Here is a 23,655-nt window from a genome sequence, read left to right on the forward strand (position 1 = left end):
GAGAACTCCATTTCTGCAGGGTGTTGGGGTCAGGGGCCTCTCAAACTTGGCATGAGTCAGAAACACTGAGCACTTAACAAAAGTGATTGTGAGTTGGATTAGCTTCTCCATGGTGGGATGGATAAACTCCAGGTGAAGGGTTTGCCAAATGATGAGAGCCATTAACTCTGTGAATCCATTAATGATGAGATCCATTAATTATCCGTCAAAAGGAAGCCACTGCTGTGCTCATGTACATCAATAGTTTGCTGGTTGCTTCCAGAACACAGGTTGCTTTGTGAAAAATCATGAGAATTAAACATGCATTGAAAGAAAACAGAGCAATGAGCCCATTTCCGTGGGGGGCTGACTGACACCACCCACACTGTTTTGCCTGAAGCCCTGGAGGTTTGGCTGGTGCACAGCACTGCCGCAGTCTCCTCTCACCCCACAGAAATGCCTCCTGCTGGAAGCTGGCCTTGGCTGAGATTCACAGTCCTGTGTGGCTCTGCAGGACAGTGGCCTAAGGAGGGGGACAAGCCAAGAGCTTGGGAGCTGAAGGAAGAAACCATAAAAGATGTAACAGTGATGAACGTGTAGGTGCAGCCCAGGATTTTACTGGAACGGGGAAGAGCAGCTCTGCACCAAGGCAGCTCCTCTGGGCAGGTGACCAAGCCTTTGTGATGTGTAAACTCTGCTTTTCCACTGGAAAATATAAAAGCAGTTTTATGTACATCATTATCAAACCTGTATTTGATGAATGAATGGTGTTTTGACATACGTGCATAGAATACTGTCACAGCACATGTCACAGCTGAGGTGTGATAAATTACTATATATAAATACAAGACGTGTTCCTTTTCATTGGTATAGAAGGCACTTTATGAATGTTTTATGTGTCACATTTTGCAATATGCACATAGTACAAACCCTATTGGAGGGAATGTGTTGGTGAATCCTTTCTGAAACAGGGAAGTACCTGGTTGTGTGGAGGAGAGAATAAACCCACTGGAGCTGTTCTTAATTGTATTATTTGGTCATTAATTGCCACACTAGCAATGGGGGTTTTCCCCCCCTTAATATTCACAAACATTTTTGGGGGAATTGAGTAATGCCTGTAATTCTTCATCTTGTGAATCCTGTTCTGTATTTTCCCTCCTGAAAGTTTTCTCTCTGCATCGTGGTGCTGCTCTTCCACCCCTGGTCCAGCGGCCTCATTATTCCTCCTTTCCGTGAGGTGGAGGAAGCTGCGCCCTTCCCCGGGCTCCCGGAGCGCCCCCGGCAGCCTGCGGGACAGCGGTGCCGGTCTCGGGGGTGCTGCAGCACTGCCGGGCTCTCGGTGGCTCTCGGTGGCTCTCGGTGGTCTCTCGGTGGTCTCTCGGTTGCTCTCGGTGGCTCTCGGTGGCTCTCGGTGGTCTCTCGGTGGCTCTCGGTGGCTCTCGGTGGTCTCTCGGTGGCTCTCGGTGGCTCTCGGTGGTCTCTCGGTGGCTCTCGGTGGCTCTCGGTGGTCTCTCGGTGGCTCTCGGTGGCTCTCGGTGGTCTCTCGGTGGCTCTCGGTGGCTCTCGGTGGTCTCTCGGTGGCTCTCGGTGGCTCTCGGTGGTCTCTCGGTGGCTCTCGGTGGCTCTCGGTGGTCTCTCGGTGGCTCTCGGTGGCTCTCGGTGGTCTCTCGGTGGCTCTCGGTGGCTCTCGGTGGTCTCTCGGTGGCTCTCGGTGGCTCTCGGTGGTCTCTCGGTGGCTCTCGGTGGCTCTCGGTGGTCTCTCGGTGGCTCTCGGTGGCTCTCGGTGGTCTCTCGGTGGCTCTCGGTGGCTCTCGGTGGTCTCTCGGTGGCTCTCGGTGGCTCTCGGTGGTCTCTCGGTGGCTCTCGGTGGCTCTCGGTGGTCTCTCGGTGGCTCTCGGTGGCTCTCGGTGGTCTCTCGGTGGCTCTCGGTGGCTCTCGGTGGTCTCTCGGTGGCTCTCGGTGGCTCTCGGTGGTCTCTCGGTGGCTCTCGGTGGCTCTCGGTGGTCTCTCGGTGGTCTCTCTGTTCCTCTCGGTGGCTCTCAGTGGTCTCTCTGTTCCTCTCTGTTCCTCTCGGTGGTCTCTCAGTGGTCTCTCGCTGGTCTCTCGGTGGTCTCTCGGTGGCTCGCGGTGGTCTCTCGGTGGTCTCTCGGTGGCTCGCGGTGGTCTCTCGGTGGTCTCTCGGTGGCTATCGGCGGGTCCCAGCGCAGGGCAATGCTGTCCCCTGGCGTTCCCCGACAGGATCGCCGGCCGCACCGGGAGCACCGGGAGCGCATCGGGGACACCGGGAGCGCCGGGAGCACCGGGAGCACCGGGAGCGGCTGCTGTCCTGGGCGCGCAGCCGGGCAGTGCTGTCCCCTCGCACACTGGGTTAGGGTTCTTTAATCCTGACGATGACATTAATGAGAACTTTGCCGCGAATTCTCATGCTTTATGTTTCATTTTTGCTCTCATGCTAACTGTATTTCTTTGCTCTCTTATCGTGTGTTAGAAGCAGTTTTCATATTCCTCAGGCATGACAGAGACTATTCCTTTATTTAACCTCAAAAATTTCAAATACTTGTGGAACAGTGGGGAAAAAAAAACCCACAAGGCAGCTGCTCTTACTTGACACATCTTAGAACATATTTCAGAAAAATGAAGGGATTGACTTGGGTTTAGAACCCTGTTTCTGTGCTGAAGGCAGGTGAGTGCCCGCGGTGCCATGGCACACCTTGGCTCCCCGTGGTGTCAGGGGGGTGTGAGCCCCATCACCCTGGGGACAGTGCCATGAGGAGAGTTCTGGAAATGAGTTTGGGATTCTCGCTCTGGGAGCTGAGTGGCTGCAGCAGCACAGGCACTGCAGCTAAAATAGACTTGGCAGGTGTCCCGTGAGCAGCACAGAGGGGAGCTTGGCACGGCCAGAAATGAAGTGCCTATAAAATGATTCTAATCTGCAACAATAATTCCTCTTGGTGGAAAACCTTGGGATTTATTAACCTGAAGCACGGGTAAGGTGATTTGTCTAGGAAATCATTTGCTTCACAAAATATTTTTGAGGTCTAAAGGCATTCAACCAGGCAGAACAAAGGCAATTTTTTTTTTTTTTTTTGTTGCTTAATTTGGAAACTGCTGAGGGAAGGGCCTAGCCTGGCAGCAGAGTGCCAAAGAGCAGAAGTCTGGGAATGAGAGGAGTGTGGAGGTGGGGCTTTGCCACGGGGCTCCTGAGTCAGCAGCCAGCCGTGGATCCCAGCAGAGCTGGGCTCACGGAGCACTGACTGCCCTCTGATCCGGGCAGCCAGGGCCCAGAAGCTCTGCTGGGGGCAGGCAGGGCCCTGCTGCCTCCCCGCGCTGGAGGACACAGCGCCGGCCCTTCTGAGCAAGGGGAAAGCTGGGCACGTCCTGCTGCCTTTCCTGGAGACAGGATGCGTTGGTTGGCTCCATTCTGCACTTCTAAAAATCAGTGTGTCTGTGCTTGAGGCTCTGTCTTGACTAACGTACAGCTGTGTTCCAGCTGATCCTCTCAGGACACGACCACTGAGCAAGTGCCTGTAAATGGAGGGGAACTTTCATCAGCTTTAAGGGAAAATGCACAGCATTAATCTGTCTCATAATGAGAGGTGGTTCCAGACCCCACAGCTGTGGCCAGACAGGTCTGGTGTTCACTGAAATTAGTATATTAAGCAAAGCAACTGAAATAATAGTTTTACCATGTTTACTTAGATCCCTCAGAGAAAACAGACTGGAACAGCATGTCAAACAGCGCATGGGAATGAAGAAAGCAGGAGGGGGAAATGAAAAGGGACATCCCATCAAAGCCAGCTGGGTTCACTCTGGAAAGGTCTCCTTTGGATGTCTGTAAGGTGTGGGTATGTCTGTCTGCTCTGCCCGTGCTGATGGCTGGGCACTGATTTATCCTGTGTATTCCAAGGGGCCCAGCTGCCCCAGGTGCACCTGGAGTCACTGGATTTAGGGAGTGAGAGGGAGCTCTGCAGGGACATCAGCTGACCTTCCCAAACACCATCGTCAGCGTTGGGAGGATGCTTCAAAGTATCCTTTTCCTTCTGAAAGGGGAGTGACAGGGAGCTCTGCAGGGACACCAGCTGACCTTCCAAACACCATCGTCAGCTTTGGGAGGATGCTTCAAAGTATCCTTTTCCTTCTGAAAATGAGTTCTGATTTCTCTCCTTGGGGACATCAGAACTTCCCTCCGTGCCTGTGTCCTACCCTCAACATCTTCCCAAGGCAGCCCCGGGATTTTGGCTCATGGACCCCCCTTGACGTGGCAATTGAAACACCAACAGAGTTCCATAAAAATGATACCAAACTCCAACTAAGTTGAGATTTTTTTGTTGCTGTTTTGCTGCTTGGATTAACAGAAGCAAGGAAGCACAGTGCTGCTCATGGGAGCAATCGTTTATCAGCCTTTCTGGCAAGTCTCTGCTTGACACAGTTGGGTCTCAGCCCTTTGAGTACGCTGAGAATTCAGCTTCAGTCACAGCAGAGAAACTGTATGGATTCCATTGGATCAGGCATGCTTCAGTCTGTCAGCAATTTGGGAAACCACAGGCTCTTTCCAGAAAGCATTGGTAAAAATAAACATGTTATTTGTAATATTTGCATTGGATGCATTTGGATCAGTATTTGCACAGGGAAGGGCGTAGCCAGCGGGTCAGGGAGTGAGCCTGTCCCTCAACCCTAGTGAGGCACATCCGCACTGCCGTGCCCAGTTCTGGGCTCCTGAGGACAAGAAAGTCCAGGAGCCACTGGAGAGGGTCCAGCAGAGGTCATTTTGGGACTGGAGCATCTCTGAGATGAGGAGAGACTGCGGGAGCTGGGCCTGCTCAGGCCGGACAAGGGAAGGCTGAGAGGGGACCCCATCAACCCGTGCCAAGCTCCCCCAGGGCTGCCAGAGCCAGGACAAGGAGCACTGGCCAGGAACCGAACCACAGCAAGTTCCACCCAACACGAGGAAGAACTTCTTTCCCTGGAGGGGCAGAGCCCTGCAACCGCTGCCCAGGGAGGGGCTGGGGTCTCCCTCTGCAGAGCCATTGCAAACCCTCCTGGGCAGTTCCTGTGTGCTGCTGCTGCAGGGGACCCTGCCTGGGCAGGGCTTGGGCTGGGTGACCCCAGAGGTGCCCCAAGCCCAGCTCCTGTGTCCCTCAGCCATTGCTGCAGGGCCCAGAGCCCCTTTGCTGATGGGGATTCCACAGCCCAGCTCTCCTGTCCCTCAGCCATTGCTGCAGGGCCCAGAGCCCCTTTGCTGATGGGGATTCCACAGCCCTGCTCTCCTGTCCCTCAGCCATTTCTGCAGGGCCCAGAGCCCCTTTGCTGATGGGGATTCCACAGCCCAGCTCTCGTGTCCCTCAGCCATTGCTGCAGGGCCCAGAGCCCCTTTGCTGATGGGGATTCCACAGCCCAGCTCTCCTGTCCCTCAGCCATTGCTGCAGGGCCCAGAGCCGTCAGCGGCTGCCGTGGGCGGGGCTGGGCTCACCTGGAGGCCCCGCCCCCTGCACGCCCCGCCCCCTGCATGGCCCCGCCCCGCGGGTGCCGGAGCGCGGCTCGGCCGCCAGGTGGCGCGATGTGCCGGTCCCGCCCCCAGCCTGGCCCCGCCCTCCCCAGGCAGACCCCGCCTCTCCCGGCCTCGCCCCCGCCCCGTCCCACGCACGTGCCCGGTAGCGGGGCGGGGCCGTGACGTCATGCCCGGCGGCGGGGCGGGGCCGTGACGTCACGCGCGGCGGCGGCGGGCGCTCCGTGAGGTCACGGCGCGGCCCGGCCCAGCGGCCCCGCTGCCCTCGCCGCCCTCTCTCCCCGAGCGGAGCTCCCCGAGCTCCCCCTGCCGAGCCCCTCCACGTCCCGGCGGCGGTTCCGGGGGTCCCGCGGGCTGCGGCCGCGGCAGCCCCGGGCCTGGCGCTGCCCTGAGGGGCATCTCCGAGCGGGGCCCGCGGGCTGCGGCTCTGCCCCGCGGGCACCTCGTGGTCACCCCTGCCGCGGCTCTGCGGGGGCTGCGATCGCGGCGGGGCAGGGCGGGCCGTCCCGGGCAGGGGTGGCCGTCCCGGGCAGGGGTGGCAGTCCCGGGCAGGGGTGGCTGTCCCGGGCAGGGTGGCAGTCCCGGGCAGGGGTGGCAGTCCCGGGCAGGGGTGGCTGTCCCGGGCAGGGGTGGCAGTCCCGGGCAGGGGTGGCCGTGCGGGGCCGTGCTCCCTGCTGGGCCATGTTCCTGTGAGGAGCAGGTTTGGTGCTGGGTGGGAGCACAGCAGCCTCACCTCTCTGTTCCATCCTACGAGATGTGCGGAGCAAGAGTTCTGAGCTTCGTTTTTGTCATTTGTTTAGTTTTACGTAGCTATCCTGGAAAATTTGAGACACATTTTCAAAGGCATTCAGGCACCCAGTGCTGTGCAGAGTCCATAAACCCACCCTGGAGTCTGGTCCCAGCCCGAGCAGTTGGTGTCCCTCGAGCCCCCTAAACCAGCTCTTTCTGCCTTCTCGCATTTCAGTTGTCTTCCTCTGCAGTGGCTCTTCTTTCACCTGTTTTTTTTCAGCCTAACCTTTCTCCATTATTTTTCTTGTTTCCTCCCTCTGCTCCTGGTGGGTCCCAGAAACAGCCAGACGGGTGTTTTTCCCTGCTGTAAGGCAGCTCTGCAGCCCGGTGCTGCCGCAGCCCTGTCGGCGGTGACGCTGATGTGTGCTGGGTGGGAGGCACTGTGGCTGTCCCCGAGGGTCGGTGCTCCTTCTGTGGCCGTCCCCTGGTGCCACATCCTGCCCGTGTGGTGCCAAGCGCTGGCTGGCCTGTGCTGACCAGGGAGGGGTGGTGGCCAGCACAAGGTGGGAGCCATGGCCTCTGCTCGAGGCTCTCAGGAGGGGAATCTGTGTGTGAGGCAGGACCCTGGGGACTTGGAGCGAGCACTGCAGTCATGCCAGGGCTGGGTTGTGGAGGGAGGAGAGATCTTGTTCATCCTGCAGCAGAACACAGGAGGCGGCCTGGCAGTGGCTGGAAGGTGAAGGTCAGGATGTGTCCCTAAGGCAGCAGGAATTTATCCACTTGGTGCTGAGCTTGGAGTGCCTGCAGTGGATGTGTGGCAGAGCTGTTTCTCTCCTGCTGCTGGAGCTGTGTCCCACCAGCTTGTCCCTGTGCAGGGGTCACCCATGCTCTGCCTGTACCCCTGGGCGGTGAGATGGGACTGGCAGGAGAGGAGCCACCAGAGCAGGATGTTAGACCTGCACAGAAAGAGATTACCCCAGAAAGGAAGGAGGGTTTGTATGATGATTCTTCAGCTTTCTTTTGTGGTATAAAGTGCTTTCAGCAGCACACAGTAGATGAATCTGTTTTACTTGTTTACTGATGGAGCAGCAGTTGTGGCTGCTCCATCTCTGAAAGTATTCAAGGTCAGCTTGGACAGGGCTTGGAGTAACTTGTCTAATGAATGAGATCCCAGCCCAGGGCAGGAGAATTGGAACTCGATGATTTTTAAGGTCTCTTCTAACACAGACAATCTGTAATGCCATGATTACTTCTCCTGATCTGTAGCGAGTGCTGTGGGGAGCGGAGCAGGAGGAAGGCCTGCCACCCTGAGCACCCAGGGCACCCCTGGCCATCCAGGTCCTGACTCTGACTCTTTGTTTGGCCACAAAGGCAGGTGCAGGTTTGAGCCCAAACTGCCTGCTTGGGTGTGCAGGGGCTCAGCCCACGGGCAGCAGGACTGCCTGTGCCCGTGCCCTGCCTGTTCCTGCACCCTGCCCGTGCCCTGCCTGTGCCCTGCCTGCCCTCTGCACCTTTAGGAATGGGGGATTCAGTCATGCCTGACCTTCCAGCTGCTGGGGAATTACCTGCAGAAGAAGTGCTCGTGTCCTTTCCTGCCCCAGCCTGGATGATGCAGCAGCACCAGGGCCTGCCCAGTGACTGGCAGTTATTTGCTTCCAATAACCTGGCTCTGCTCAAAATGAGCTCCATAGTGTACATGCTCAAGTAGAGATTTAAATCCTGCTACATACAGTGTTTCTGGTAACAAGATCTGGTAGTTTTACTGCAATTGAAGTTACTTTAAAAGTTGGGTTTTAATTGTGCAGGGGTATAAATAAAGGAGGATGGCATCTCCTGTACCAAGCAGAGAGTGGATTGAGGTAACCACGTCCAGTTAGCTGCAGCTGCCCCAGAAAGGGGGATTACAAGCAGGGTGAAATCCCATCAGCAGTATTTCCTGCTGCTTTAATCACAGAATCCCAGAATGGCTTGGATTGCAAGGGACCTTAAAGCTCATCCTGTTTCACCCCCTGCCATGGCAGGGACACCTTCCACTGTCCCAGGCTGCTCCAAGTCCCATCCAGTCTGCCCTTGGGCACTGCCAGGGATCCAGGGGCAGCCCCAGCTGCTCTGGGCACCCTGTGCCAGGGCCTGCCCACCCTCACAGGGAACAATTCCCCATTCCCAGTATCCCATCTAACCCTCCCCTCTGGCTCGGGGAAGCCATCACCCCTTGTTCTGTCCCAACAGGCCCTACTGAGAAGTTTGTCCCCATCTTTCTAACAGGCCTTCCTGCTGGTACACCCTGTAACCCTGTTAATGCTGCAGGCACAGACCATCCTGTGAGTGAGCCTTTGGGTGCTCCACTTCTGCCAGGCGAGGAGCTCCATGCCGCTCTGGAGGGTTCAGTGAGCTGAACAGGGGGAGTGGGCTTGTGTCTACATGAGGAGCAGTTTTCTCTTGTGACCAAGTCACGCAATCCCACTGCATAAAATAACCATGATTTTTAGCCATCATTTCATTCAGAAATGGTCTCACTTTGGAGTGTGAGTGGTGCCAACATCTCTGGCTGTACAGACTGTACTGGCTTGCTGGGTTGTCATTTAAAGACACCTACATTCTTGGTTGTCTCTGTTTAAAAAAAGCCTCTTGAAACAAAAATATTTTGTTCCAAATTACGTGATTTCAACAGCTTAATCCTTTCCCAGTTAAACTGTCATTTAGCAGCAGGTTGTTGCACTTTTTCAGTAATGGGGAAGGACTTTGGAGGCTTCTCTCTGTCAGGAACCCCACAGCAGTGGCTTTGTGCTGCTCTTGGTGAGAGGTGTGGCACAGAGTGGAGCTCCTCTTCATTGCTCTCTGCTAGTGCTGCCAAAGTGTCCCCTTCTGTGACACCACCAAGACACTCCTCCCTTGCCTCGGGAAGGGTCCTTCCTTGGTCTGTACCTGTTCTCCATTCCTTTGTCTCTTCTTTGTGGCTGTCCTGTACAATATTTTGTTATTATTAAGAAGGCCCACATGCTTCGCTGACGGTGTGTTCTCTGCAGAAGTGTCTCTGGAAAGCCAAGGCAGGGAGCTTTGCCCAGTCAGAGTCAGTGTTTCAGGGCAGAGTCTGTCCTAGTGCTGTGTTAGCGTAATATTTCTAATGCCAGGCCAAGGGCATAAATTCCTACATTTCGGAGGCATGAATTGCCGGTGTGAGTTTCAGCATTTCAAAGGATTTGCTTTTGCCAATATCCAGGCAAGATACTGTGTCCAAGCCTTGGTGGCCTGTTTTGAGGCTTGGCATTGAAGGACAGAGTATCATCACTGTTAACCCTGCTGTTCTGGAGGGGCTGTGGGTGCCTTATGTTACCAGTATGGAAAGAGACCAAGGAAGAGGGGCAGAGCTCTGTCTTGGTGAACCTGTGCGAGTTATCCACCCAAGTAAAAGGTGTTCAGGTTTAGAGTGAAAAACTGGAAAATCAGCCATGCATCTGCAGTGAGAAGGGCAGTTTCGTAGTTCCCAAGGCTAACCTGGATCACATCCCTCCTCCGGCCTTTGCTGGCCTGCTGATGCAGTAAACTGCTTTGTGGGATAAAACTTACAAACTTCTTAGAGCAAAACTTTGTGCAAAGAGTTCATAGAAATAGAGGTTTTTATCCCTCTGCCTTTTCTGGGAGAAGAGTAGGACACCTTGCCAGATTTCTGCGCTGCTGTTATTTTTTTCAGTGGCAGAATTGACTGCTCGATCTTAAGAGTCAAGAGAAGGTGTTGAGCTCCCAGTACTGAAGCTGTGGGACGGCGGGATCCTTTGGGTTCCCAGCGAAGCGCCTTTCAACGCTGCTGACTCTTGTTTCTTTCCCTCCCTGTCCTTCTCGCCCCAATTTAGGTCTGGATTGTTCTGTCTGCCATCCTCCTTCCCCAAGCACGAGGAGCCCCCGGCCGGCGCCTGCGCCGACGGAGCTGCCGCCGGCGGGGTTGCCGCGCGGGGCGAGCCGGAGGAGCAGGTGCCGCCGCTGCTGCCGGCGCCGGGCAGCCTCCCGCCCTTCCCTCCCTACTTCGAGGGAGCCCCGTTCCCCCGGCCCCTGTGGCTGCGGCACACCTACAACCAGTGGGTCCCGCAGCCGCCGCCACGGACGGTAAAGAGGACGAGGAGGCGATTGTCGCGCAACAGGGACCCGGGCAGGCTCATCATGAGCACCATCAGGCTGCGGCCCAGGCAGGTGCTCTGCGAGAAGTGCAAGAACACGCTGAACCCCGAGGACGCCGACGCGCCGCGGCAGAACGCCAAGACCAGGAGGAAGCCGAGCGTTCAGGACAAGGAGCAGAAAAAGCACAGCGACTCTGACTACGTGGAGAAAAGGAACAAAAGAGAGAAGAGGGAGGACGACAAGTTTTCTGGGGAGCTGGTGCATCGAACGCCAGTTATAAAAATATCCTACAGTACTCCGCAAGGGAAAGGTGAAGTGGTAAAAATCCCTTCCCGGGTTCATGGCTCGGTCAAACCGTTCTGTCCGGAGCAAGCGCTGCAGAACGGAGCCGGGGACCAAGAGGAGAGCAGGGACTCTGAACGGTGTCGACAAACCAAATGTTTAATGGACAAGTCAGCAGGCAGCCAGCTTGCTTCCATTCCAAAACTGAAGCTCACACGGCCAGTGCATTCCAGTGTGGATGTCCCACCCCCAAAGATACGGCTGAAGCCCCATCGCATCAACGATGGTCAGAGCGTTTCAATTTATAAGGCAGAACTGATTGATGAAATCAATGTCCTCCAGAACAGCGGGGAGTCCAATCCCGAAGCGTTTTACAATGATGAGTCCGCTGACAGAAGTTTGGCTGAGATATCTTCAGGCAGTTCAGGTGAAGATGATGACTTCAAAAGGTTTCCCCAGGGTAAAGACGGACATGATAACTTGGCTTTCCTCATGAATTACCGTAAAAGAAAAGCAGATTCTTCTAGTTTATCGGTGTGTAGCAATGACAGTCTAGACGAATCCAAGTCTTCTAGTTCAGAGGTGACATCACCAGAACTCTGTGACTTTTTGCCTGGTGATGATGCCTCCGTCTCTTCATCTTCAAAAGATGAGCGTAAAATTGTGCCACCACTGACAGTCAGACTGCACACCCAGAGTGTGTCTAAATGTGTTACAGAAGATGGAAGGACTGTTTCAGTGGGGGATATTGTCTGGGGTAAAATTCACGGGTTTCCGTGGTGGCCGGCACGTGTTCTTGACATAAACCTCAGCCAGAAGGAAAACGGGGAACCGTCGTGGCGAGAAGCTAAAGTGTCGTGGTTTGGTTCTCCAACAACCTCGTTCTTGTCTGTTTCAAAACTCTCTCCTTTCTCGGAGTTTTTCAAACTGAGGTTTAATCGCAAGAAGAAGGGCATGTACCGGAAAGCGATCACGGAAGCTGCGAAGGCAGTCAAGCACCTGACTCCAGAAATACGAGATCTCTTAACACAGTTCGAGACATAACTTTGCCTCCAGTATCAGGTGAGTGATTGCCACACTAACGCTTGCCATGAAAGGCCTCCTGGTGCTTTTTTAATCTGTATTCCACTATTTGTTTGCATTTGTTTGTCCATTAAATCTGAGATTGGCAATTGTGACGTTTACGTGCTTGGCTGTTAGTTGGTGGGGGTAATTTCAGAGGTGGTGAGGAGCTTAATTCCAAACTTTTGGGGGAGCATGGGAATTGGAGCCCCTATTCCCAGAGGGAGATGCAAGCCAGGTAGGACACTGTGAGGAAGCAGCCTGTTCAAAGAACTGACAAACCTGTAGCTGTGTGCCTGGAAGAATAACAGCTCCTAGGCTTTCAGTTTCCTTGGGTCAAAGAACTAAAACTTTCATTGGAATTAAGATGACATTTATCATATGTATGTGCTGGTGCCCAGCAGTTATCTGTAACAGTTTGGGATCCCTTTGCTCCCCTCCCTTCTGATCCCTCTGGTATGGATTTCTTATGAAGGCCCTTTACGGCTCCTCAAAATGATTGTACCAAAAACTGTCTTTGTGGAACAGTATTTCAATATTTCTCACAGTACTTGGGGTTTGGTTTGTACCTAAATGTTCACTGTTTCTTTGGGGAATGACCTGGATCAAATGGAATTCCTTTGTGCTTTACATCTGTGTGAGGACATTAGGTGGGAATGGAAACGTGAGAGCTGATTCTTTGTAATGTATGGATTTCCCTTTCTCATCAAACAGTCTGCCTGGGATGAAAGTTTGGTACCAAAAAATACAGGATGTGGCATGAGTGGGAATACAAGTTCATGGGAAAATCCAGTGACTTGGATGAAACCTGGAATCATTTCACAACCTTTCAGTCATCACTGTCCAGACAAGACCTCAGCTGTGATGGTATTAGACAAGGGGGGATTAACTTTTTGTCAAAAACCAGAGGTATCACTGGGAAGAGCCTTGTGTCAAAGACCGTGCTTTATGCAGAGTGGATTGTTATGCTGTCCCCTGAATGTTGTGCTCTGTTTCATGCTTGAAGGACTCTGTGTGAGCAAGCCAGTGCTGCTCCTCTGGACTCTTCATTATCTGAACTGGGACTGGGACGGTCAGTGCTCATGTAATCCTGATGGGAAGATGGTTTCTTTTTCATACCCTTGTCATGGGACTTCACCCCTTGCTTGAGTGTGATGAAGGACTTGCTGTGCTTGGGTTATGACTCCATCTCAGCAAGAGTAAATAACCAGAGCATGACATATTCATGCTGTGTACTCAGGGTGTCTGGACAACCACAGCAGCAACATTTCAGCTTCCTTCTTGATCTTGCCCATAGAACTTCTGCTTAACTCTGGCTAAGGACTTTATTATATCAAGAGTGTTTGGATTGGACCCAAATTCCTATTAGCTAGATCAGGAGTATAAATAAACCTGCTGCCCAGAATGTACTGTCCTTGCCAGTGGAAGAGTCCTGGCCAGTCCATGGCTCCTGTCTGGACAGTGCTCTGGTTAAAGGAGCAGCAAACTTCATCTTCTGAGCTGTCTTCACTGTATGTGTAAGCAGTTTGGGACAAAGGTGAGGAATGTCACCGTTGTTCCTGACATCTGTCCTTGCCCTTGTGGGTCCAGGGTGGCTGGCATGGCCCAGCTGCAGGAGAAGGGACAACTGGAGGAAGCACCTAATGCTCAGATCAGACAGACTGGCTGTGCCTGTCAGTGCCTGGGGAGTGGGAAGGCTGTGGCCAGGAGGAGTCCCAGGCCCAGAGCTGGAAGTCAGAATGGGAGGATGCTTCCCCCTGCACGCTGGCCAGGATGGGCACAGGCTGCAGGGCAGGCCTCGAGGAGGAGAAGAGCCCTTGCTCCTGAGCTGCAGGTACACAGCAGCTGTGAATGGGGGGAAAGAAGAACATCTGGACAACATGTGGATAAGAAAATGATGGATGGGATGGGGTAGCCTGGATTAGACCAAAACTTTCCTTCCCTCTATGCTCTTCAGCCAAACTTCTGCGTGTGTATATGGGTATATACATTTAGCAGATATCACTGTTTTGTTGGCCTCCTTCAGCTGGCTTTCCAGGGGATTTCCTGCCTTACATGTCTGAGCTGAGCTGCCAGGCTGAAGACAACATGACTGTTGGATAAAGAACTGCAAAACTAGAAAAGCAGAACTACACAACTGCCTGTGTTCCACGTGTCACATTTACCTAGTTTCCCAATTAGACCAGCATGTCTGGAGTTTTGGTACATCACTTATAAAACTGCTCATTATTTCAGAGAATTGTCTGTACCTAATTCTCTCCTTGCAGGAGCATTGAATTTTGTTGCTTTCCTTGATTTTCCACAAGGTAGAACTGAAGTGTTTCCTTCAGCTGCTCATTCACTGTCCTTTCCTGAAGGATGGCATGAAAGGGTTTTGGCTGGAAGGGACCCTGAAGTCCATCCCATTCCACCCCCTGCCATGGCAGGGACACCTTCCCCTGTTCCAGGTGCTCCAGCCCCAGTGCCCAGCCTGGCCTTGGGCACTGCCAGGGATGCAGGGGCAGCCCCAGCTGCTCTGGGTAACCTGGTGATATTGCAAGGGAACACTACAAAATCCATCATGCTGGGGCTTCACCAGCAGTGGCACAAAGGTTTTTGTCATCAGAAGGAGTCCATGAAGTGGCTTCAACACTGAAACTGCTCGTGCTAATCCTGGCCACAGCAGAAGTTTGTCACTGGTGATACTTTTTGTGTTGTAAAACTTTCTGTCTTCTGGCATGTGATGTCTTCTGCAGAGGGTAGTTACTGGAAAAATGTACCAACACTGCAGGTCATTTGTGGATGCACAAAACTGGAAAAATTGGATTTTTTTTTTTCTTTTAGCTTGGTTTGGGTTGGAAAAGCTGGTAGGATCACTTCTTGTTGTTACTGCTTTGTCCTTAGGGTTTCTTTGCAAGGAAAGTACTAGTCAGGTAATGGCAGGGTTTTAATTAAGTAAAACAAGTTCCTGGAAAAACAACAGGCAGAATAGCAGCCTGTAGAACTCAAACTTGTAGGACTTGGTTTAGAGTAGTGCCAGAAGAGACATGTCCACTCAGCATCTTCTGGGGCTGCTCTGTAGCTTCCCTGGTGTGTGACATGAAGGAGCCAGCTCAAGGCACAAGGATAGCAGTTGCCCCTGGCTTGGGGTGACAGATGTTTGCCTCTCCCTTAAGGAAAGCCCACCCGAGGGCCAGGAAGGGGGAGCCAGGACCCTTGGGCTGGTGTCACACAGGTTTTATGGGAATGAGCAGTGGCTGTGGCTGCTGCTCCAGCTGTGCCTTGGGAGGGAGGGAGACCTGTGCTTCCAAAGGCCCCCTTTCCCTGCACCAGGAATGCTTCGTGTGGTGGGATCAGGGGCTTTACAAGGAGCATGTGTTGCTCCAGCCCTGCTGTGTGGGGAGGGTGTGCCTGCAGGGACAGGCCCTTGGCAGGGCTGGATCTGCTGCTCTGTGATCCTCCTGAGTGGCTCCTCATGGCAGGTGCCCTCTCCTTACACAGAGGTGTGCAGTAAACCTCTAGTAAAAACTGCTGGTAGGTTTTCATCCACATCTCTGCATGAAACAAGTTTACAAGATAGATATTCCTCTGCTTTTTCATTCTGGAAGATCCTTTATTCTTCCCCTCTCTCCCCTGTCCCCAGGCTGTGACTGTGGAACCATTAAACGTGCAGATGTTGAAGGCTTTCCTTTTAACTGCTATGAGCTTAACAGACCCTCAGTGTCAGTGCATCAAGCCATCCATCACTCTGCTGCTGCATGATAACTCAGAGCTGGCTGCATCCTTGCTGCCTATAGAAAGCACTCATGTCAAACCTGGAGTACCACGTTGTGACTTCACCTTCAAAGGTGTTCAGGGCTCTGTGTGTCCATCCAGCCAGTGCTGCTGCCAGCAGTTTGTGAAACAGCATAAATCACTCCACAGCTGTATTTTCTAACACACCTGCCTGGTCACATGGAATATTTCAGTGCAGAACATGAATGCTTGAGATTTTTCTTTCCCTGCTTTCCAGATGCTTCAGTCCACTAAAACCAGGCATCCAACTTACTGTTTCACAGTCTTCCTGCTTGGAAGTCAGCGTCTCCATGCTAATGGAGGTGGGAGAGCAAGTCCAGAATATACTGCGTTGTATTTTTGTGTGCCCAGCGCTGATGGTTGGAGCTGAGCTACATTTCTGTGCGCCCAGCGCTGCTGGTTGTAGCTGAGCTGCATTTCTGTGCGCCCAGCACTGATGGTTGGAGCTGAGCTACATTTCTGTGCGCCCAGCGCTGCTGGTTGTAGCTGAGCTGCATTTCTGTGTGCCCAGCGCTGATGGTTGGAGCTGAGCTACATTTCTGTGTGCCCAGCGCTGCTGGTTGGAGCTGTGCTGCATTTCTGTGTGTGCCCAGCACTGATGGTTGGAGCTGAGCTGCATTTTTGTGTGCCCAGTGGTGATGGTTGGAGCTGAGCTGCATTTCTGTGTGTGCCCAGTGCTGATGGCTGGAGCTGAGCTGCATTTTTGTGTGTGCCCAGTGCTGATGGTTGGAGCTGTGCTGCATTTTTGTGTGTGCCCAGCACTGATGGTTGGAGCTGTGCTGCATTTCTGTGTGCCCAGTGCTGATGGTTGGAGCTGAGCTGCATTTCTGTGTGCCCAGTGCTGATGGTTGGAGCTGAGCTGCATTTCTGTGTGCCCAGCACTGATGGTTGGAGCTGAGCTGCATTTCTGTGTGCCCAGCGCTGATGGCACATTGGTGCCATCCTGCTGAACTGCCCGTTCCAAAAGCACTTGCCCGTTGTGCCAGGGGCTGCCCTCGGGGACACCCAGCTCCGTGCTGCCCTGTGCTGCCAGCCCTGGCCCCTCTCCATCCACTCTGTCCCAGGAAATTGTTGGAAATGCCACCGGGCCATGCATTGTGCTATTTCTAACTGCACCTGCGCCGGTGCCGGGAATGCGATCGGCTTTCAGAGCTGTCACTTCAGCTGCTGGAGGAGATTGTGTCCACCCCAGGGCTTAGCAGCTCTCTTGGGAGCAGTGAGCTGCTCCGGGGCTGCAAGCTGCAGCGTGGGCCGAGCGTGCCCACGGTGGCAGGGCAGGTGGGTGTCCCCCAGCAGTGTCACCAGCCCACTGCCTGTAGGGTCCATCCACACGGGATCAGGGCTGTGCCAGGGAGAGATGTGTGGGCAATCTGGACATTGGTTTCTCTGAAAACTTACAAATAAAGTAAAAAGAGAATTTCTGTATGTTTTCCTGAATTGTGTTTATTTACTTGTTTGGTTTTTTAACTCGAGTGGAGGTGTCCGAATTGCAGCTACAATTCCCCTTTTCCCAGCAAGCATGGAGAGCAGCAGGATGGGAGCCAAGGGGCACCCAAGGGACTTCTCTGGTCTCCCAGGCAGGGCTCGGAGCTTGTCCTGCCCGTGTGGTGCTTAAGCAGGTATTTGTACAGTGTTGAGCACCTCCAAGGTGCACTTACAGAAAGGCCACTTTGGGCCAAAAAGCAGTGGGGGGTTTTGGGAAACTTGGCGGTGGCTCTGTGTGGGGAAGGTGTCTGTGCTCTGCAGGTGAGGAACAAACAGGTTCTTCACACAGCAGCCGTGCACTGCTGATGGCACGTGCTGCTGCTTGGCTCGTGGGGCTGCCTGACACGATGGGTGACACAAACTGTACGATCACAGACGGGGTTGGCTTGGAAGACACCTTAAAGATCATTTTGTTCCACCCCTGTCGTGGCCAGGGACACCTTCCACTATCCCAGGCTGCTGCAAGCTGCATCCTGGTGTTGAACAATTGAAAATTTCTCATTTTCATGTTCAGGTGTGAAAGGTAGCACTTTGATCCCAAAAATTGATGTGTTGGCTCTTAATGTTGAAAAACATACAAGCTGTTGCTTTTCTTTTTCAGCCTTGATGGTTTTATCCATAAGTTGCCATCAGTGGTGCTGGCATCAAGGTGAGCAGGGGTGTGTGGGCTGAGTGACAAGCTCTGCTCCTGCCTGTAAAAGGCTTATGGAGCTGCTCAGCTGTAGGGCTAGATGAGCACGAGCTGGGGTGTGCTGCTTTTAGGCACACACAATTAGCTTTCTTCACAGTGATTGATTTGGGGATGTGTTTTGGATTTGTGCTGAACACAGGGTTGATAAAATAGAGATGTTTTTGTTACTGCTGAACAGGATTTGCACAGAGCCAAGGCTGTTCCTACCCCTCGTACAGCCGTGCTGGGGAGGGGACTGAGGGTGTCTGGGAGGGGACACAGCCAGGACAGGTGACCCCAGCTGGCCCAGGGGCTATTCCAGTCCATATGATATCATACTTAGTATAAAAAGTGGGGGGAAGAAGGAGGAAGGGGGAACATTTGGAGTGATGACATTTGTTTTCCCAAGTCATAGTTGGATGTGATAGGGCCCTGTTCTCCTGGAGGTGGCTGAACACCTACCTGCCCATGGAAGCAGGGATTTGATTTCTTGTTTTGCTTTGTTTGTGTGTGCAGCTTTTGCCTTCCCCATTAAGTTGTCTGTCTCAACTCATGAGTTGTGATAAAACTCAGCTTTTGTGCTTCCAGTTCTCTCTCCAATCCTGCTGCTGGGGGAGGGAGCATGCAGCTGAGAGGTTCTTGGCTGCTGGATGGGGTTGTACCACCACATGGGGCCTGGTTTATTTTATTTAAATCTGCTTGCTGCAGCTGTTCTGTGTGCTGTCTCTACCTGTACAGAACACACGGGCTGTGCATTAGGCAGATAATGAACTCTGCACATCCTGAGATTACGTGCAGCTGAAATAGGCTTCTGGTGGCCGGAGCAAGAGCACAGATGGGGCTTAATACCTCAGCTCCTGGAGGGCTCCTGCTCCTCATATCCACAGCCCTGTGCCCACGGCTGCAGCCCTCAGCCAGCTCGAGTGCTCTCCTGCTTCTCCCGGGGCTTTCTCTGACTGAGCAGGAGCAGGAGCAGCAGGACGCTGCCACCTGCACAGGTGACAATGTCCCTCTGGTGCCTGAGGGCTGTGGCTCCTGCCCAGCCCAAGGCGCTGTGGGCAGCAGAAGGGTTCCCCAGGTTCCCCAACGTGCGGATGCCCGTGCAGGTGAAGGTGCCCTCACCTGAGTGGGAGGCTCCCTGGTGCCAGAGCTGTTCCACTTGAGCCTGTTGCTGCCCCGCATTAGCTGTGTCCTCCTGGCTGTCACTGCCACGTGGCTTTGGCAGGGAGGAGCTGGGCAGATGGTAATGAAGCTCTTGCCATTAAGCTGATGAATTTCTACAGGAGTGAGGGCCTTCACTGGCTACCAGTTCGTGTTTCATCTGCAATAGCCCGTGCTAGTGCAGGATCGGCCAGCCTGGGTTTCTTCATGAAGGATATTTCCTGTGTGCTCTCTGCAGCTGAAGAAAGGAATTGTAGCAAATTACTAGTTTGACTTCCCTTGTGAGTGATGACTTGCTCTGTTTTGATGCACGCCAATAACCTGAGCCCTTTACTCATGTGGAAAACAGTCCTTTCCAAAGGCAGAAACCCTCAGTGCAGGATTTGTCATAGGAATGCTTGGATGATGGAGTTGAGAGCTCCAGTGTTGGAGAACATAGCTGCCAGCCTGCTCAAGTCAGCTGGATTCTGGTGCCTTGAGAGCTGGAGACAGTTCCAAACCAGCGGGCCAGGGATGGGGATCCCAGCTGCCACCCTGTCCTTCCTCCCATGAGAGGAGGGCATGGGAAGGAAGGAACTTTACCAGCTGGCTGCTAGCAGCAGCCTCTCTGCATTTCCCCTGGGGAGAGATGGCTGGAGAAACATTGATTTGGTGAGGCTCAATTGCAGCCTGCTGTTAATTGCTTTATGATTAGGAAATAATCCTCAGAATAAACTGCTTGGGTACAGTTGGGGTGCTGCAACCTCCAAAGATAAATTGTCTTCTGCATTCTGCTACTGCTGCTCAATCTGGATTTATGAATGGCTTTATTTGATCCAAAACTTCATTTTCTTAAGTTATGAACAAGTAATGGCTTCAGGGGAGCTGCCTTGGCTCTCTTTTGGACACCCAGCTTAGCACCCAGGCTGTCCTGAGTCAGCCCACAGGTGTGGTGTTAGTTACACATGGGCCAAGGCAGCAGCACCAGCTGCTGCTCCACACTGGAAGTGGATTTTTAAACACAAATTTCTGAAGCTTTCCAGGGATGAAGTGAGAACGTACGAGGGGCTGTCACTGTGCAGCTCCTCTTGGGCACACGAGAACTCAGGTGTGCACAGGCACCAGGGCTCTGTCACAAGGTGGCCATGCCCCTCTTGGGCACATGAGAACTCCTGGTAGTTCCTGGAGCAGCTGAGGTTTGGCCCCAGTCCCTGTGCCCATGGAGGAGCCCCATCTGCCCTGGCAGTGGCAGGACCCTTCCCTGGGACCTGTTTGGCATCGTACTTCTGGTGTGACTCTTTCTTCCTCCCAGTGAGGAATCCCAAAGAATCCAGGCACCCCAGGGCTTGCTGTTACCTCCCCAGCCAGGAAATGCATTTTTTCCTGTTTAGACAAGATCTTCTCACTCCATAATGTCTCTAAAGGGTCAGTGCTTTCAAAGCCACTTGAGGGATATTGTTCCAGGTCGCTGGGCCTCAGGAAGGCTTTCCTAGGTGTAACTGATAAACCTGCAAGTGAGATTGTTGAGTGTTCTTGAAAGTCCCTCTGTTCATCAGAGGACAAATAGATTCTCCTGCAAGATTAGGTATGAATTTATACTCTGTTGGCTGCAGGTAGTAGAGCCCTGGAGTGAGACCTCCCAGTTTCTGAATACTGAAAGAGTGTGTGAAACCTGATTGCAGCCCTTCTCTGGAATACAGCTTTTGGGACAGATGTTCCTGGGTATTGAATCAGCTCTTTGCATTCTGCATTGTGTGGGCAATGCTGAGGATCATTCTGGGTGCTGAGTCTGGGTGAGTCAGTGTCACTTTGGGTCCCCTGCCTGCAGAAGCAGTGCTGCTGCCATGTCAGCAGCTTTGGAGATGTGATCCTCTTCCTGTGTTTGGTGTCTTGGTTCATTGTGCTCTGTAAGTCACAAACCTCAGCCGGGGTGGTTTGAAGGTTTCTGGGCTGCTCTTCTGTGGTGCTGATGCTGTGTGTCAGGAGCACAGATCCAAGCTGGGGTCACCTGCGCTTCCTGATCAGCTGGAGCTGATGTGGTTGGTGTGGCTGGGGCACTGCAGATGGGTTACTGCAGCTGGGGCACTGCAGCTGGATTATTGCAGCTGGGGCACTGCAGCTGGGTTACTGCAGCCGGGCACTGCAGCTGGGGCACTGCAGATGGGGCACTGCAGATGGGTTACTGCAGATGGGCACTGCAGATGGGGCACTGCAGCTGGATAATTGCAGCTGGGCACTGCAGCTGGGCACTGCAGCTGGATTATTGCATCTGGGGCCCTGCAGCCAGGCCCTGCAGCTGGGTTATTGCAGCTGGGTCACTGCAGCTGGATTATTGCAGCTGGGCACTGCAGCTGGGGCACTGCAGCTGGGGCCCTGCAGCTGGGTTACTGCAGCTGGGCACTGCAGCTGGGTTACTGCAGCTGGGGCACTGCATCTGGGGCACTGCAGCCAGGCACTGCATCTGGGGCCCTGCAGCTGGGGCACTGCAGCTGGGCACTGCAGCTGGGCACTGCAGATGGGGCACTGCAGATGGGGCACTGCAGCTGGATAATTGCAGCTGGGCACTGCAGCCGGGCACTGCAGCTGGGTTACTGCAGCTGGGGCACTGCATCTGGGGCACTGCAGCCAGGCACTGCATCTGGGGCCCTGCAGCTGGGGCACTGCAGCTGGGGCACTGCAGCTGGGCACTGCAGCTGGGCACTGCAGCTGGGGCCCTGCAGCTGGGCACTGCAGATGGGGCCCTGCAGCTGAGGCCCTGTAGCTGGGGCACTGCAGCTGGGGCCCTGCAGCTGGGCACTGCAGATGGGGCCCTGCAGCTGGGGCACTGCAGCTGGGGCACTGCATCTGGGTTATTGCAGCTGGGGCACTGCAGATGGGCACTGCAGCTGGGGCACTGCAGATGGGGCACTGCAGCCAGGCGTTGCAGCCATGGTCAGCAGCTTGAGCACTTACAGGTACTTAGAAAAGCTTCTGTATGGCTGCTCTCAGGGGGAGAATAATCCTATTTTGTAGACTGTGTTCGGAAAGTGGAGGCAGATGTTCTTCACGTGGCGCGCTCCGTGGGGACTTGTGGCGGATTAACCTACAGTAACCCACCCGAACAGGGACTCCAGAGTCTTTAAACCTGACTGGAGATCTATCATCATCACTGAAATTCATTCATACCATGTTGGTCTTGGGGAAAATCCCACTCTTACTGTGGGCTTGTTAGCTTTCTTCCCAAGCTGCAGCCGCTGCTGGGCCAGCTGGGAGCAGGAGAATTCCTGGCTATATTTAGAGGACGCCGCAGCGTGTGCCTTGCTGCTCTGCCACAGTAACCTCTCCCTCTCTGGCTTTCTTCAAGGTAACAGAAGACGAGCACAGCTGTTCTCCTAGAGGGTCACCGAGTCCGTAAGGCCCGGACGGGCTCCCAGGAGAAGCGGGCACGGCACAGGGTGAGGCTCCTGGGCAGAGGGCTCCGCGTGCCGCCGGGACGCGGAGCTGGGAGGCTCTTCTGCTGTGAGGCGGGGAGGGCGTAAGGATCTCTTGGCCTAGAACGAGAATTTGACCAGTCGGACGGCAATGGACTAGGAGAACAGCAAAAACCACAACTCGGAATGTATTTATTACTTAAAAGTTAGCTATTCTTGATAAAATTCCCCAGATTGTTGCTGCTGCTTATTTTACTTACAGATTTCACACACTTGTTAATTTTAAAGCTACCGACCTTTTATTCAATACTGTACCCTGAGAAATGTAATTGGGTCAGGACATGCAATAGAATGAAATCATTGTAGTGTCTTAAGTACAATGGACTGACTTTGTGTCTATTAAACCTTGGAAGATGTGCAACGCACAGCAGTGTGGCTCTCATTGCATGCTAAAGCTTTCTTGTGCTGTTTACTGCAGAGCAGGAGAATCAGTGGTTCCAGGTGAACAAGCAGTGCTGGGGACTTGGATGTCCTTGGGTCCGACCCCTGTGCTTTCCCAAGTCACCTGGAGGAGCAGCACAGCACAGCCTGGGCCTGCCCTTGCTGCATGCAGAGTTGGTGCTGAGCTGCTGGCTCCAGCCAGGGGGGGAATCCATGTTCTGAACTGAACATGAGCGTGCATGTGTGCACAAAGTTGTATGTTCACGATCCTTGAGTATGATTTAAGGCCCTTTGAACATGTTGGACAGAAGGAGCCCCTCCTTACCCATGACCATGAGGTGATGCACAATTCTAAACCAGCAACCAAACAGCTTTTTTTGCCAAATTCTAATGGTTCACAGACTGAAGTGACGTATGGACAGGATTTTGGAACTGTATCAGTTCATTTTCTGGGTTTGTGTTAGTCTGCCCTTTCCTTGGATCCCCTCAGCCCAGAGACATTAATTTGAGGTGATCTGTTGCTTCTGGTGCTGGAGAAAACAGTTCAGAGTGTCCCTGCTCAGTACAGTGTTGTCTGGCTGTGGGAGGGTGCCTTGGAGCTGCAGGATCTGTGCGCTGATGCCGTTCCTGTCAGCTGGATGTGCTGCAGCAAGCACGGGGATGAACTCTGGCTGAGTTCGAGCGAGCGGGTCGGAAATCACACAGGCTCGTGTTTTCCTGGCTGCGCTGGTTCGCTGCGGCCTTTGAATGTCAGCAGGAGAGGTCAGAGCTTCCCGTTTCGGCAGCAAAGTGTCACAAGGAGAGCTCAGCCCCAAAACCCTTCTGCTGAGCCTCAGCCCAGCACTCAGGGGAAATGTGCGTCCCTCGGAACAGCAGGAAGGCTGTGGTGTGGAGCGGGAGATGTTGAGCCGGGACAGCTGTTTCCCAAGGCCCATTTTGGTCACCTCTGCAAACAAATCAATGAGTTTCCTGTTTTCCAAAAATAAGTGCAAGAAGGACAGCAGTATCTAGCAGAGATGTGTTCCTGCACCTTGTGTGAAGCCCTTGTGCAGTGGGTGTTTACC

General features: G+C 53.6%; 1 protein-coding gene across 1 annotated transcript; it reads left to right on the forward strand.

Moving 5' to 3' along the window:
* The first annotated feature begins 5,536 nt into the window (after positions 1-5,536).
* PWWP2B (PWWP domain containing 2B) lies at positions 5,537-22,575 on the forward strand. Its single transcript, XM_041400167.1, has 3 exons — positions 5,537-5,630; positions 9,933-11,671; positions 22,084-22,575. Exons 1-2 carry the CDS (start codon positions 5,537-5,539, stop codon positions 11,651-11,653), a joined length of 1,815 nt encoding a protein of 604 aa, XP_041256101.1. The 3' UTR covers positions 11,654-11,671; positions 22,084-22,575.
* Positions 22,576-23,655: the final 1,080 nt, after the last annotated feature.

This window comes from Onychostruthus taczanowskii, unplaced genomic scaffold (genome assembly GCF_017590055.1).
Source record: "Onychostruthus taczanowskii isolate IOZ18803 unplaced genomic scaffold, ASM1759005v1 scaffold173, whole genome shotgun sequence".
NCBI classification, from domain to species: domain Eukaryota; kingdom Metazoa; phylum Chordata; class Aves; order Passeriformes; family Passeridae; genus Onychostruthus; species Onychostruthus taczanowskii.

Excerpts from the sequence above, each read along its gene's own strand:
- PWWP2B (XM_041400167.1), top strand. The coding sequence starts at position 5,537 with ATGTGCCGGTCCCGCCCCCAGCCTGGCCCCGCCCTCCCCAGGCAGACC. Across the intron at positions 5,631-9,932 it reads CCGTCCCACGCACGTGCCCG|AGTCAAGAGAAGGTGTTGAG; the intron begins GTAGCGGGGCGG and ends CTCGATCTTAAG.